Genomic DNA, 15,750 nt, shown 5'->3' with positions numbered 1-15,750 from the left:
ACGGACTGTTTACAGAATCTTTCACATGTAACTCTTTCTTTCTTTGCCCTTTACGATTGATTTGGATGACAGGATTAACCCTGTGGCTTTTTAACAAGCCCCGTCAGAATGAAAAACTTTAAATGACATCAAAGCTTTGATCTCCTCTTTGGTTCTGGGTAGAGTGCTGACTTCTAAACACAACTCTGGTATATTACAAAGCTGGAGTCAAAACGGCTTCTCCTGTAAAATGTAAACTCTATTACATTTTATTGCCACTCTCATTTCCCTTCTCTGACCCCACATGGCTTTGATTAAAGCTTTAACCCACATTAGAAGCACTTAAATGCTCCCCTCTTTTCTTATTTTCACAGCAAAATGGCATTCGCCCTCTCATCATACACCAAGGAAGCCTGTGTGTAGCTACACATTACTTTCTTGTAAATCAACCAGAAGAAGAGCTTACAAACAGCCACGATAGATGTCCTGAGCTGGCAATGCAGACATTCTCAAAAGGCTGTACAGAGGGCTTAAAGTGCAATGTGCACACACATATGCACAGTTGCCAGCTAATGTCGGAGGTGCAACACATAAATTAGCAAGTGTGAGACCACATAGGACTCTGAATATGGCGACAAGTCTCAATAACGCTGAACAAAGGTTCACAGTGATTAAAAGCCAGATGGGGGGTCTTCTATTATCTGAAAAGCCTCAGTACAAAAATATTTGTTACAGTTTTTACATTATTAGATTTTACACATTCTATCTGCACATCTGCACAGCGGTGCTTTAAATATTAAACACACTACACTGCATTGTCTACAATCGCACCTCTGCACTAAGTCGTGTGTGTTTATTTGTGATCGTGCAAAAAAAAAGCACCAAAGGAGAAAAAAAAGTACACCACATCTTAAAATGACAGACAGATAAAGAAGAGATGTCATCCTGATGAATCATGTTTATTCTATGCATCTATTCCAGCAGCTCTTTCGCTTTCCTCTGCGCTTTGCTCGCTCACATTTCAAAGTTGTCAAATACGATTTTGTTTGAGGGCTTAAAGCTGTTTGCACCACTCCACTCCACTCCACTCTACTCCACTCCACTCCACCACTGTCCATAAACAATCTTTGGTAGAACATCGTGCTGTTGTTCCCTTAAGTAAACATTAACATATGGCCGTGCAGCAGGGAGTCAGTACATTTAACATTTAATGACAAGAAACAGTTTCATCTTATCAAAACCACTTCGTATCAGGGAAAAGCTGAAACATGCGCACCACTCTCCTAAACTCAAAACAGCATTTTGTTTTATTGTAATCTGCAGGGGTTCTGTGTAGTCTATTGCACTGAATATAATAAATATAAGATCTGTTTTCATTCATATTTCAAAATGTTCTAATCCTTTGTGTGTGTTTTCTAAAAGACCTTTTGTTGTACGACGTTTTCAAATGATTTCCCACCAATCAACCTCGTAAATATTATGTAGACCAAATGTAAAATATAAAAGAAACATCACAGATCAATGTCAGGTATGGTAAACAAGTATAAGTAAACCAAATGTGAGAAAAAACAAGCTAAAATGTTCTCAGACATCTGAGTTTTAAAGGAAACTGGAAGGTTGCTGACATCGCCAGCCCCCATTCAAATAATAAGTATTGTAAATGCAAATTTGTATTGACTAAGTACTACAATAAAAGGGTATATATCAGTAGCACATTCCCACATTAAGGAACTACTGATAGCTCTTACCAGAATAAAGTAGTGAAAACAACTGTGTGGCCCTGCCAGGCCAGAAGTAGAGCTCAGAGCACTACTTAAGCCCTATCTGCTTTACCAGAAAAACTTAGATCTACTTCCTGATTTCAGAGGAAGCTGAGCGAATATCTGTAGCATATCAGGCAGTGCAGACAAAGTCACATGTGCAAGCGCTCACATATAGACTGACCTGTCAGGGTTGCAGCAATGACACTCACTCTGTGATGCTTCCATGTGTCAAAGACAGAGAAAAGGTAAGAATGCTAAAAATGTGTTAATGAAAGATAGAGTTTGTATATAAGTTGGTTGGAACTTCATAGTAAATCAATACAATAAAAAATATGCTACTACTAAATTCAGAACTACTGTGTTAACAGTTCAGTGCTGTGCTGCAGGATAGCCTTAAATAAAATGAGCATGATTAAATCAGCATTTAAGAGCTGCAGTCTTGCTTTTGCGAGTTTTGGTTGTTTCATGTAGCTGTAAGTCCAGATCAGCTCAGTGATGCTCTTGTTGCTCTGGCTCTCGCTGTATTTTGGGGCTGGTTGTCACACTGCAGCCTGACGTTAAGAGTGATCACACTTTCATGGTGAGCGATGGATAAGAATCGAATCATTTGAAGTATGTAAAGCTTTTGGCTTACTGTGCATACACACATTTCTGCCTTCTGTTGGTTCTTTTAAGAGTTAAATACTTGAATGGCCACATCAGCTTTGCTTAAGACAAACACATGCCCTCTCACAGCAGCCAGTGGACGGTTGTGCAACTAATTAGAAAACAGCAAGAAGCTCTCGACCGCAAGAAGAGAGAAAACATGTTGGTTTACTGTTAGCAGGCAATGCACTGTGATTTCTTTCATGCACATACATCTCAATAAATCGCCTTTTGTGCTCAGGCTTTGGCACGGCCGCCTGCGTGTCTCTTGGCGTTGCCTCGTTTTTGTTGATGTGTGAGACCACATCGGGAGGCAGAGGCAACACTCTGACATGCCTGATGAGAGCATGGAATTCATAAACAAATGTGGTGTTTGCGATGCTTGCTTTCATGAGCGTAGTCTGCAAATGCACATTTGTTGAAATTAATCGGGAAAAATCAAACGAAAAGGTTACACGAGACAAAGGAGACGGAGGATTGGAATGGGTTTCACATGTGTGACGCAGAAGTCCAGAGGTAAAGTTCTGTAGCGATCCAAAAATTTCACTTTCATGTGGAAGCAATACCTAGTGAGCTACATCTCGCTCCACTCTTCCCCTTTTACCCCGTTTCACTTTAATGGTCTGTTTACTGCTCGGCGTAAACACAGAATGAGACTGAGCAACAGAGATGGCACAGTGGACGCACATCTGTCGCATGAGAATGCGCAAGTTATGCAGAGACTAATAAATACAGGAACACAGTTTATACATGTTTCAAACAACATGTATGACTCAGTGCACACAGGACAGAATCTGCATGTTCTATACTTTAAGCTGCAACTTTAATGTTTGCAATATATTAGGGCCAAGCTAAACAGCCCAACCGATGTCTGCTGTGGTCATCGTTTATTTATATTACTGACCTCGACTTTATTATTCAATGTCCATAATCGCAATTAGGCTTAAAACATCCTCCCTTAGTTACCCTGCATCAGACCTACGCTGCTGGGGGCTTCCCATGATGCAATTCACTCACCTCTTTTAACTCTTTGTGTCTTTATATAACACTTTGCAGAAAATCATTACTTATTATTAATCTCTGGCAGTCTTCCACCGGTGTGTCTTTTGTCCTGTCTCCCTCCCCTCACCCCCAACCAGTCGAGGCAGATGGCCCCGCCGCTCCCTGAGCTTGGTTCTGCTGGAGGTTTCTTCCTGTTAAAAGGGAGTTTTTCCTTCCCACTTTTGCCAAGCGCTTGCTCATAGGAGGTCTGATTGTTGCCGTTTTCTGTGTATTTTTGTAGCGTTTTCTTTTAGGCTGGATGAAAGTGATTTCGATTTGAAATAGCCCTGAAGGTACTTCATTCTTCAAGCTTAATACTTCAAAGTATATATATACAAAACATAGAACCTAGAGCCAGTATTAGGAAAAGTGGGGACAAAGTCTTGCTTTTAATTACAAACGTGAAGAAATGTTTCACTTAAAATGACAGCACTCTTTAGATCTATGGGGCACTTTAGCGTCCTTTAGATAACAGTTTTCATTTTTACAGTTTGTAACAACACCTCTTTGGTCCATGCAAATATTTTCAGCCAGAGCAGGCAGATTACCTCAGGAACAATAAGGTGTTGTTTTTTGGGGTTTTTTTATAAAAAACTTTACACAGCTAACAGGATTAATAGAAATGACAAATTAATACTAATAAGCTAAATAGTAAAGTTTGCCCATGAGCCCTTAACTTAAAGATGCTGTTTCTGAATAGCCCAGGTGTTCATCTTTTATAACCAGTGTAGGGTTCTTAGATGAAAGAGAAAAAAACCCCCAAAAGATAAAATCCACAGAACAGGACAGGGTGCAAAACTATACGTTAGCATGTTAAGATGGGTAGATCAGATTGCATTTCTAATGTTAAAGACAGTCAGTTGCACAAACAAGAGCAAAACCTAACGACGTGCAAAAAAGAATGGAAACAGTTTCCACCTCACACATTTTGAAATTAGAGCAAAAAAGATAAGAAAAGCTAATAATAGATGCAAACTTGCAGAGCCATTGTATGACTGCAGTGTTACGTGCTTATGTGTCATAGTAAAAGTGCAGAAAAACATGATGTGTGTGAGGATCAGGAAATGGTATCATGCTTATGACCTGCTGAGCTCATAAATTAGCACATACAAAAGAGGCAAGTCGCTTCAAATAAAATGACTATATTAAATCTTACCACCATCCCCACCTCTATATTTGCTGTACGTGCAGCTTTCAGAGTCAGGGTAAGCTGCTGGGCTCCTTTCAAAATAAGTGCATCTACTGGTATTGATAACCACATATTGCAACAGTCTTGCAGAGTTGGCAAGAAGCAGAGGGCTCATTCTTCAGTTTGCTTTTCAAGCCGATCCACATACAAGACCTAAAGCTGGCAAGATGCCGCCCCCATATGGAAAAACCCAGACACTGAATTCCACAGAAAATTTGGTCTGGTGAAAACCTTTGATCTCAATGAAGCGTTTTTGCAGGGCTGATCAATTTAGTGCGAAGAAAACAAAGCATTTGAGTTTTAGCTATCGCTCTTCCATCACAGACTGTACAAGGAGTTACACAGATGGCATCTACAGGAGGTGAAAACTATTTAGCTTATTTAAGAAATGTATCTATGCTGTGCACTCATACTAAAGAGAACACTTAGAAAATGGAAGGTCACAAGCTCCACGTTTGCTGTCCAAGGAATTGAAGCGACTTTGCAGACAGAGCAGCACAGAAACAGCTGCTTCGGCTCTTTGTAAAGTCACCGAGATGACACAGCGGATCATTGCTCTTGATTGCTCTATCTAAATAGATGCTGCACTTTGCATTTTGTTTATCCCCTGTTGCCGTGGGGATTGTCACATCCAGAACTGTGCATGTGTGTGCATACACTTACTGGTTGTGTGGGCCCTGCCACAAAAATGTCAGCTGTTATGCCGGACAGCACCCCCCCAGTTTTTCCACAAACAGAACTGACACAAAACAAATACGAAACTGATCGCAAAACGAACTGAAATCGCCCAAAGTTTTCACTTCCTAGTGCCTCCTACAGGGAGGTTCACCATTATCTACTTTATTTTCTGCATCTTGCATTATTCTGTCCCCCTACTGCTCCTAAAAAATCTGAATTCCTCGTTCTACCGTTTGCAGATGGACGACATAGACGCCATGTTCACTCACCTGCTCGGAGAGATGGATCATCTCTCTCAGGTGAGTTTTCTTTTCTTTTTTTTTGTTTTCAATTTGATTTGATTGTGATGCTGTAACTGATGAACATTTAAGGTACATGGTAATCCCTGTAAAAGATTGGAAAATGTGTGAATAGTGCTTCATGTTGACACTGTGCAAGATGTCATTCTTTTGAGGAAGGAACAGGTTAATGAAAGTGAATAATCCACTCAGTGTTTTAGTCATAATCTGGGCATTGTCTGATTACAGCCTTTTTGTTTTTGCAACGGGCATCCTAAAGACGACCGTAATGCTGACATGTGAGGTCATCATCTGTGGATTGGACTGTGGGCAATGGCTGCAGATTTCCTTAAGCACACATAAGCTGCTCATCATAAAACTGCAACTCGCCAAGAAACACATTATACACTCATAACTGATTGAAGCCTGGGTCTGAGACTTGGCGTTAGTGTCAATTTCCAACCCCTGCATGTAAGCTGCAAACGAGCACGGCCCTGAGAATGGAATCAATCTATGTTCAGTATTACATCATGCTTACCAGAAAGGCTCCATTTGTCACTCTGACTTGCATCCTCTTTGGAAAGCCATCACAGTGATAAACACCATTTCAAAGACTATTAGGAGAATTCGCGAGAGAAGCATTTAGAGTTAAGCGTCGACCCCCAGAGACTCTTAGAAACAAAAGGATTTAAATGATTCCACTTATTGCCTTGATTGGGTTGGTTCTCTATGCTTTACTGCCTCGGAGGTAGAAAATCTTTTTTAAAGGAAAGTATAAAAAGGTCTGGTCTAAAGAGGCTTGGAGGTGTCATTTACGGAGCAGCTCCAGTATGACCAAATGTGTTATTAGGCACAGTCAGCAGGGTGGAACAGCCCGCTCGGAGGCATCATTTTGTTTCCAGGTTTTCTGCCCAGGTTGTTTATGAGTGAGCCTGCAGAGACAGAGCATGTTAACAATTAAAATCATACAGTTTGAGTCTGTTTCTTGATAGCAAGTTTTTTAATGGTGGGGACACTGAAATATCAGAGCCATTTCCTTAGTTCGGAAGGCCCAATTATAAATCACTGATTATATGTAATGTTGTGATGAATCGTTCTTTCTTAACAAACACACTTGTGATTTATTGTCCCCTGCAAACACTGAGCGCAATGTGTTTCGTGTTACCGATTTAGCTTGGAGACAGAGCGTGATGAAGTACAGGGAAACAAGTTACCAAGAGACAGCAGTTCAGAGTATTTTGAGGACACAGGGTTTCGATTTAAAGCGCCACCTCAAACTATGAACTGTTGCTTCCCTCCAAGAACACGACCTATGTGATCATACATGTGTTTTTCACGACATGCAACTGTAATTCATGGCTGTGGGGATGGCGGGGGGGCTCTGATGATGTCCCTGCAGAGTCTGAAGACTGAAGGTGACTCACCAGAAGCAGATTCTGCAGCCCAGACAGAAAAAACCTTTTCCATTGGCTTCAACGACCTGAATGGTGAGTAGTCATGCAGATGAAACTGTTTCACAGAAGAAAAGCGTTCCCCCTCAGCCTCCGAGTAGATGCTATGGCATTAATTTGAAAATCCAAGGTGACTTCCTTCTTGAGTTATCACATTAACCAAGCTTTTCGGAAAACTTGACCGATGGCGGGGTCCCATTTTGACCAAGGGGCAAGGTGACTGAGACTTGACGTTGTGGAGAATTTTAACAGATTCATCTGTAGTACCTGATGAGCTTTTTATGGCCGAGGTGCAAAAAAGGCATATCAGCAATTTGAAACAATCAAAAGCAAACTGTGTTTTAGTGGGAGGGGGATACAGGACACTGTACGCTCCTAGTTTCCCAGGATTCCCTGGTATTCCCACTGGAATATGCTGCTTGTTAATTTTTTCTCAATAGATGTATCTTGCCAGTTCAAGTTTTGAACTAATCAGCTTTACGTCCATGATTCTCCAACTTACCCTCTTGAGGTCATAGTTAAACCCACACATCTCCTTACAGAGTCTCTTAATGAACTGGAAGACAATGATCTGGATGCTCTAATGGCTGACCTGGAATCAAAGTCAGCCGCGCAGGAACCCCTTACTTCTGAACCAAACATCGGCGGTACAAACGATCAAACTGCACCACCCGCAACGACTCAGAAACATGAGCCAGCCACTGCCCTTCCTCCTCCGCCAGGCACAGATGTATCCTGCAGGAACATGCAAATGGTAAACCAAAGTTTTGCACTGAGAGAAAATATAAAGTCAGAATTTCCTGGACATGGGGCGGCAAAAGAAATAACGTTCTTCTATGTTTCCAGAGAGAACCCCAAACAAAAGCAGAGAAAATAAAACTAGCTCTAGAGAAGCTGAAAGAAGCCAAAATGAGGAAGGTAAGATCAGCAGATTTTCTTTTGTGTGTGTGTGTGTCTCATCGAAGCTTGCATTTAATCTTGAGTTAAAGTAACTGTGCCTCTCTCAGTTGATTGTGAAGGTGCTCATGAGTGACGGCAGCTCCAAGACGCTGATGGTGGACGAGAGGCAATCGGTGCGAGAGGTCTTGGACAAACTGTTTGAGAAGACGCACTGTGACTGCAGCACTGCCTGGAGTCTGTGTGAGACCAACCCCGAATTGCTGATTGGTGAGATAAAGACACACACACGTAAACATGATAACAGGTAGTCAAAATAACAGAGGAGTCTTCCTCCCCTCACTCCCAACTGGTTGCAGCAGGTGGCTGCTAAGCCTGGTTCTGCTGGAGGTTCGTTCCTGTTAAAAGGGAGTTTTTCCTTCCCACTGTCGCCAAGTGCTTACTCACAGGGGTATTGTGTAATCGTTGAGGTTTTGTCTGTATTATTCTAGAGTCTCTAATGTGGTGCTATAGAAATAAGACTGAATTCACTTGAATTGAGCACACATTTCCCACTTTCCAAAGGTTTTTTGTGGAGTGTCCTCCCTTAATTTGCTTTTTTGTCCATTATTTCAGAAAGAACCTTTGAGGATCATGAACATTTGGTGGAACCACTGTCTGCTTGGACTCGGTACAGTGAAAACAAAATCTACTTTTTGCCAAGACCACAAAAGTATGTGATGTTCACAGATCCTCAGGTGAGCAATATGGTAACAGAGCACCTGCTTCTTGGTGAAGTGTGATTATATGTTATAATGCTCAGTCAGTAAACTGTGCTTTTCTCATCTCGTGAAGATATTTTACATGTGGAAAAAGGATAAGGCAGCATTGAGTGCGATTAACCAGCAGGCTAAAGATCTCCTTGTCAAGGTCAGTCGCAGTGCCACATTTTTGCATCTCATTGATGGCGCCACGTTTCAGTTTTGCATTTCATGCCATTCCTCTGACGCTGCAGGAGAATTTCGGGGGTTCGACTTTGATCGTTCCCGACCTAGAGGGCACACTTTACCTCAAAGAAGATGGGAAGAAGGTTTGGAAACCGCGCTACTTTGTGCTCAGGGCTTCGGGCATCTACTTTGTGCCCAAAGGAAAAACAAAGGTATAGCAAATCAAAGTTTCTATTTGTATTGCTGCTTAAAAGAAAACAGGTTTAGCAACCTGAGTGAGCAAAGTCATTTCTACAGCTTACACCAGGCTAGCTGTTTTCTGCTGCTCGGCTGATCTCAATGAGGCCTGTCTCAAAGCTGAACTGCTGTAAATATTTTAGCTACATGTAGATACTGTGATAGCTGCACTGAATTCCAGCACATATAACTTTTTGTTGTATGCATGTTGTGTATATATCTTCCAATTCACTGTCACCAGAGCTGTAGCCTATCCCCAGCTACCATCGGTATCCTGCGACAGGATAGGCCAGTCTGTGACAGGGGGGCCAGCACAGAGAGACAGGCACCAGTTAACCTAACCACACAGCTCAAAGACACACATCCACACAGATGCTGGATTTGAACCCAGCACTGTTGCTATGAGGCAACCACCACGCCACCATTGCTTGCTAACAACAAGTCGTTAACCAGTTTGCAAGTGGTTTCATTCCAGTTAGTCCTTCATTATGAAATATAATATGATCAAGATTTACAAAATAGACTTAATTTTTTATTCAGCACGACCCAAAATGATGAACCATGAACTCAGCAGGAGTGTTTACAGAGGTCAAGTCAGGAAGCTGTTTCTGCAGACTTTTTGCAAACACGTCTGTCGCCATCTGGTGGCCTTCAGACAGAATGCAGCTTTTTAGGCACATCATGTTGTAAGCACAAGACCCTTAGTCATAGACGTTTTACTGTTTATTACTAAAATGTAAAAGCCAGTTCAATGAGGAGAGATCCTTGGGGGCTTATTGGCTCAAAGAAGGCGGGCAAGAAGATGATTGGACTAGAGTAATGATGTCAGTATTGAGATCGACCGCGTGGGAAAGCGGTTGTGAGGTAAAGAACAGAAAAGCATCGGTAAAGCAGGCAGATAAAGGAGTGTCTTTCTAACTGGAAATAAGAGTTGCTGTAGTGCACGCCTATCATCTGATTTTGTCTCATGTGAATTTACTAAAAACAAAACCATCTTAGTGATGACGCAGCCCTGCTTTCTTTTCTTTTTTTTAGCAACAGTTCAGGTGCATATTTCAGTTCACTGCTACTGCATGTCATGTACGATGTAGCAAAGTCTTATTTAGATCACTTCTACACACATACAGCAATTGAGTTGACTAGCAAACATCATCAGAATCTTGCTAATTTACAGCTTTAGTAAAATGTTTTTCACCTGATTTAGTGCCAGGCAGTTCACTTCCCATTTATTCAGCTTTACAGAAGGACTGCTGATCGTAAATGTGTAAAGCTGAACATGTTGGTCAAAACTGAGTTTTTCCTTCCCACTGTCACCAAGTGCTTGCTCATTTTTCCCTGTATTACTGTGGGGTCTTTACCTTGCAATAGAAAGCACCTTGAGGCAACTGTAGTTGAGATTTTGTGCTATATAACTAAACTTGAACTAAATCGAATTGTTAAAGCAAGTATGAGAGCAGCCAATAAACAACAATCCAAGAATATTTCGCCTGCGTGTGAAGTGCATAATGGCATCCATCTGAGCGGTCAAGCATCACAGAGCTGGAAAGACACGAGGAAGAGCTGGAGAAATGAAGATGGACAATTTGAATTGCTGCCTCGCCGACGCTAAAGGGAAACATGTCGTCTTTGTCACTAAAACGGAGAAGACAAACACCGCCCGTCCAGGCTTGACACCAAAAATCGTCCGAGTGAAAGAATTCGCAACACTGTGCGAGGCAGATGTGCAAATCACAGACATATAAGGAATCATTTAAGGAGACATGGATGGAGCAGACGTGTGTGTCTTATGTGTCTACATGAGAATAAGAGCAAAAAGAAGTACGGCACCGTCATCCGTTGGTCATCTACAGTTCCAAGAAGTGATACTTTGAAGTTTCAGCTGAAGAGCAACATCTTTTGACATGTGTTGAACATTGAAATGAAAAAAGGGAGATTAACAGAGATTAACAGTATAATTTCCATGGTACTGAGCGTGAGTGTGAACTCGTGGATTTGCATCAAAGGCCATCTGCCTTGATTTTAATACCTACCACAAGCGCTGCTAAACAATGAGACAAAATCACAAACATTTTGTTATTTTATAAGGAAGCCAATGTCTGAGCTTTTGTTCTATGTATCTGTCTGCCATAGAGTCATAATATCCTGTTGTTTTCTATATTCCAGTCGTCCACTGATCTCGCCTGCTTTGTCCATTTTGAAAAAATCAACATCTATATGACCAAGAACTACAAACAGAAGTACAGAGCTCCCACCAACTTCTGCTTCATGCTAAAGGTCAGCTCAGCAGCTTGAATCTTAAAGTGGCGATGGCATCAAGAAGCCCTTTATGCAACTTTCCTATTTCTTCACGCTTCTTTCTGATCATAGGCTGATGTTGCAATCACACAACAACAAAACCGCTGTAAACAAGATCAGCTGTTTACTCGGGACCCTTCTTTGTAAAGTCACAGTGTAAGGACACTTGCATACTTATAAGAAAAATTACCTGAGTTACCATTTTTAAGTCTGAGATGCATCCATTCTCATTAGTTCAAGTAGTCTGATCTGTTTTAAGCACTCTGAAGGCTTCCTGAACATACAAGAATAAAACAGACCAGTGACCAGAAGTGCAGAGTGCAACAAGAAGATTGTGGTTTGGTTTTTATCACTTATTTTAATTCAGTTCGGGGGCAGGCCTAAACATGGAGTGGTGCAAAGTGCAGACCTGAGGTAGTACTATTTGAAGGCCATGTAAGTTTATATCTGAGGGCTACTCAGCTGTAGCTTAAGACTCATACTGACTCATATTGTTCTCCATTAACATGTGTTTCAAATATCACACCAACCGAAGTGACCGCAGTTAAATGATACCGGATGCACTCAGCATACAGCTGCACTCCAGCACAACAGATCAAGATGGCTTTTTTCAGATGATGCAGTTAAGTGAGGAAGTGGTACTAGAAAAACAAAACCTCAATTGGTTTCGCCCATACTGACCAGTGGGTGCAACCTAGTTTCCTGTTTTTGGAGTCGTTTCTCAGTATGTTAAACAGATTCTTCTCAGCTGTAAGAATTTGACCAGACAATCACGTGCACTCTGGAGATGTAGTGTTAGTCACGCGTAAGACTTCCACAATGACAGTGGCAGAGCAATGATTTAACCCTTCAGTGCTTATTCACGGCCCACTCTGTAGTTACAGTTTGGCATGGCCTGCCCTCTGCTGGATGCTTTTGTGGATTACAAATATCTATTTTTACAGAAGCACCAAAATCTAGCATTTAATTTAATATAAATGAGACCCACTTCCCTACCTTTGGAAAACAGTGGGACATTTTCTGTGTGTCGCTGAAAGACATCTTGAGTAAATGATGTCAGCGTGATGTCACAGGATTTGTAACTGTGAGCTTAAATGTGCAGGTTTGGAAAGATGTTGGCTTTTCCCAGGTTGCTAAAAGAATTAGACTTATGGGTAACGTAGGATGCAGCGTTTTAGAGCCTTCTGATACCAGAAAGCATACCTGTTTACCATTTCTTTCTCTTTTCTCCCCATCAATGAAGTGGACTGTGATACTAAATGACTGGCCGTCCTCTTTGGCATAAAAGCTTTCTTTGTTGTCACTCTTTTCCCAGCACCCATGCATCCAGAAAGACTCTCCCTACATCAAGTTACTTTGCTGTGATGATGAAAAAACACTGGTGCTTTGGGTCAACTCCATCAGAATAGCCAAGGTCAGATTCAGCCCAACTGTAGCACAGCTCGCTTTGCCATACACAGTGAAATTAAAAACCGTATTCAAACGGTCCACTCGTTCAGGTTGATGGATGGAGTCTACACCTTTTAGAAACTACTTTTTGGTGTGTCATGTAATTATGTGACTCCAGAAATGTCTGCCACGGCGTGAATGAATGGACAGTGCAAACACAGCCCTCTTTTATACATATAGAAGATATATGTATATATATGTCACTGTGTCCTCTGTGTGTGTTCAGTATGGAACTGCCCTGTATAAAAACTACCAGGCAGCGATGAAGAGAGCTTCTCCTACGAAAACCCTTCAGTCTGCTGCATATAAAGGTAAGTTTCAGTGTCTGTACTAAGATATAACTATGTTAGAATAATGGACATGCTGATCCTCCTTAATGTTACTTGCCCTTAGAATTGCATGCAGATATATTGACATGCAAATTTCCAGAAGTATTATAACAATCTGTGCACTATGAGTGAAAACGGTTCTTTGTGTGCTAAAATAAGGCAACTGGAAATCATTAAGCTTGTGAAGACATTCATCCTCACATCCTTCTGCAATTTTAAAAACAAAACATGGATAGGCGTTTAAACCCTAGTGGGGGTCGTCCTCTTTGGTGGTAGTCGCTAACCTTCTAATAATCATGTACATCATCACATGAGCCATGGTGTGGAAAATGGCTTGGGTCATTACTATCACATCAGGTTAAGAATGAAACCACGGTGAGACTTTGCCCCACCCTATTGAACTCAGAACCTTCTTGCTGTGAGGCAACAGTGCTAACCACAGTGCCACCGTGCTGCCCAAAGCCCCAAATATTTGCTTATTTTACGTTGAGTGATGAAATTTTAAATTAAAATTGTTTAGCTTAAACTATTTCTCCATGTACAGTTATGAACCCATTCCCATAGTCACTTTTGCTTTACTCTTGTGTGGCCACAGATCTCTCTCTCAGGGATCTCTTCGTATCCCTCCCAACTGACTTATCTCTAAGTTTCCTTTTTTGGAAATATTCTTGTCACTACTGATGCAGCGAGTTGGTGTTCAAGGTTCTTTATTTGTCACATGCACAGTTATAACTGTAGAGGGGGGCTGTAGAGGAAGAACATTATATACACACACACACATATATATATATATATATATAAATATATACTGGGTGAATGTGCAGTAGTAGCAGCAAGCAGGTGAATTCTGTACATTAATATGAATAGACATCTGACTATTTTACAGGATAGACAATGTAAACATATTTAAAATTAAAGGAATTTGAAATGTACATTGTTCCTTGGTTTAGTGTCTGGAAGAGCCCTGTCTCAGTCAATTATAGATGATGTGAGAGGGCGGGTGTGTGTGTTTAGGGCACGGATGGCTTGGGGATAGAAGCTCCTCTTGAGTCTCTCTGTCCTTGCCCGGAAGATGCGGAACCTTCTACCAGATTGCAGAAGTTGGAACAGTTTGTTGCCAGGATGGGACGGGTCCTTCAGTATCTGCGCTGCTCTAGTCCGGCATCTCCTGGTGTAGGTGTCCTGAAGCGGGGGGAGAGCAATCCTGCAGCAGCGTTCTGCTGTACGGATCACTCTCTGGAGAGCTTTTTGGTCCTTCACACAGCTGTTCCCAAACCACGATGTCATGTTCTGTGTGAGGATGCTCTCCACAGCGCCTGTATAGAAAATCCTGAGGATCTTTGGAGAGACCCTGAACTTCCTCAGTTGTCGTAGGTGATACAGGCCCTGCCTAGCCTTTTTGGTCTGGACCTGAATGTGGGCAGCCCATGTCAGGTCTGAGGAGATGTGAACACCAAGATACTTGAAGTACTGCACCCTCTCCACAGAGCTCCATTGATGATAATGGGCTTGTAGTCTCTGTGCTGACCCCTTCTGAAGTCCACCACCAGCTCCTTGGTCTTGCCGACGTTCAGCTGGAGGTGGTTGTCCTGGCACCACGATGCCAGATTCTTCACTTCATCCATGTAGGCCACCTCATCATTGTTGGAGATGGCACCCAACACCACTGTGTCGTCAGCAAACTTCACAATGGTGTTGGAGCCATGGGTGGCCACACAGTCTGAAGTGTAGAGGGAGTAGAGCAGTGGCGAGAGGACACATCCCTGAGGTGCTCCTGTGTTGATGGTGATGCTGTTGGAGAAGCACCTGCCCACCCTCACCACCTGAGTTCTGCCAGTGAGGAAGTCCAACACCCATGCACACAGACGGCTGTTAAGTCCCAGATCCCTAAGCTTTGTGAACAGTCTGCAGGGCACTAGTGTTTGCAGCCCATTCATGTTGCACTGGTGGAACAGCTCCTCCAGGATGGCACATCCATGTTTGGCATCACTACAAGGTTTGTTATGTCTGTCAGTACGGTCTCAAGAGTGTTGGTGAGATACTAGGAGACAGCCTATTACATAAAAAGAGTTGGACAGTGCCAAAGAAGGCCAGCACGACCAGTATCTGCTCCTCTGTGCATAGAGGAACATAAAATGACGTCCAACAGTCTACTGTTTGTGTTTCTGACCAAACTGTTAGAATCCCACTTTGTGATGGTGTCATGAGGACCCCACATCATTTAGTAGGACCTGTACTCACAGCCCAGGACTGTGCAGCTTGACTGCCAGAAAACACCAGAACTGGCAGGTCCACCACTGGCACTCGGTCGTCTTTACAAATGAAAGCAGGCTCACGTCACAGGCATCAAATAGTCAGATTTTATGCTGCCTTCAACATTATTCAGTGTGCCAGTTTGGCAGTGTCATGTTGAATGATGAATACCACCCTGACTGCTGTGAACTGGGATGAATTCGTCCAGCCTATCATTAGACATTATGTTCATGCTGTGAGGACTGGGTTTCTCCTGTTTCCGGGCAGTAGCCAGCCTCATGCAGCCCAAGTGTGTAAGCAGTGCCTGGATGTCGAAGGCGCTGATTGCCCATTGACTGGC

The 15,750-nt window shown here is 42.3% G+C and overlaps 1 protein-coding gene across 1 annotated transcript in view; it reads left to right on the top strand.

Moving 5' to 3' along the window:
* Nucleotides 1–1,898: 1,898 nt before the first annotated feature.
* The window catches only part of LOC102192622 (amyloid beta A4 precursor protein-binding family B member 1-interacting protein-like), a 14,833-nt gene continuing 981 nt past the window's right edge, over nt 1,899–15,750 (top strand). The window contains exons 1-12 of the mRNA XM_005741971.1: nt 1,899–1,987; nt 5,535–5,594; nt 6,973–7,060; nt 7,567–7,778; nt 7,871–7,942; nt 8,032–8,191; nt 8,537–8,658; nt 8,756–8,830; nt 8,916–9,059; nt 11,248–11,358; nt 12,695–12,793; nt 13,055–13,139. Coding sequence (XP_005742028.1) covers nt 1,958–1,987; nt 5,535–5,594; nt 6,973–7,060; nt 7,567–7,778; nt 7,871–7,942; nt 8,032–8,191; nt 8,537–8,658; nt 8,756–8,830; nt 8,916–9,059; nt 11,248–11,358; nt 12,695–12,793; nt 13,055–13,139 — 1,258 coding nt within the window. The 5' untranslated portion in view covers nt 1,899–1,957. The remainder of the gene's footprint in view (nt 1,988–5,534; nt 5,595–6,972; nt 7,061–7,566; nt 7,779–7,870; nt 7,943–8,031; nt 8,192–8,536; nt 8,659–8,755; nt 8,831–8,915; nt 9,060–11,247; nt 11,359–12,694; nt 12,794–13,054; nt 13,140–15,750) is intronic.

Source organism: Pundamilia nyererei, unplaced genomic scaffold, assembly GCF_000239375.1.
Source record: "Pundamilia nyererei isolate P.nyererei 1_Seehausen unplaced genomic scaffold, PunNye1.0 scaffold00115, whole genome shotgun sequence".
NCBI classification, from domain to species: domain Eukaryota; kingdom Metazoa; phylum Chordata; class Actinopteri; order Cichliformes; family Cichlidae; genus Pundamilia; species Pundamilia nyererei.
This window is presented reverse-complemented; position numbering and strand designations above follow the sequence as displayed.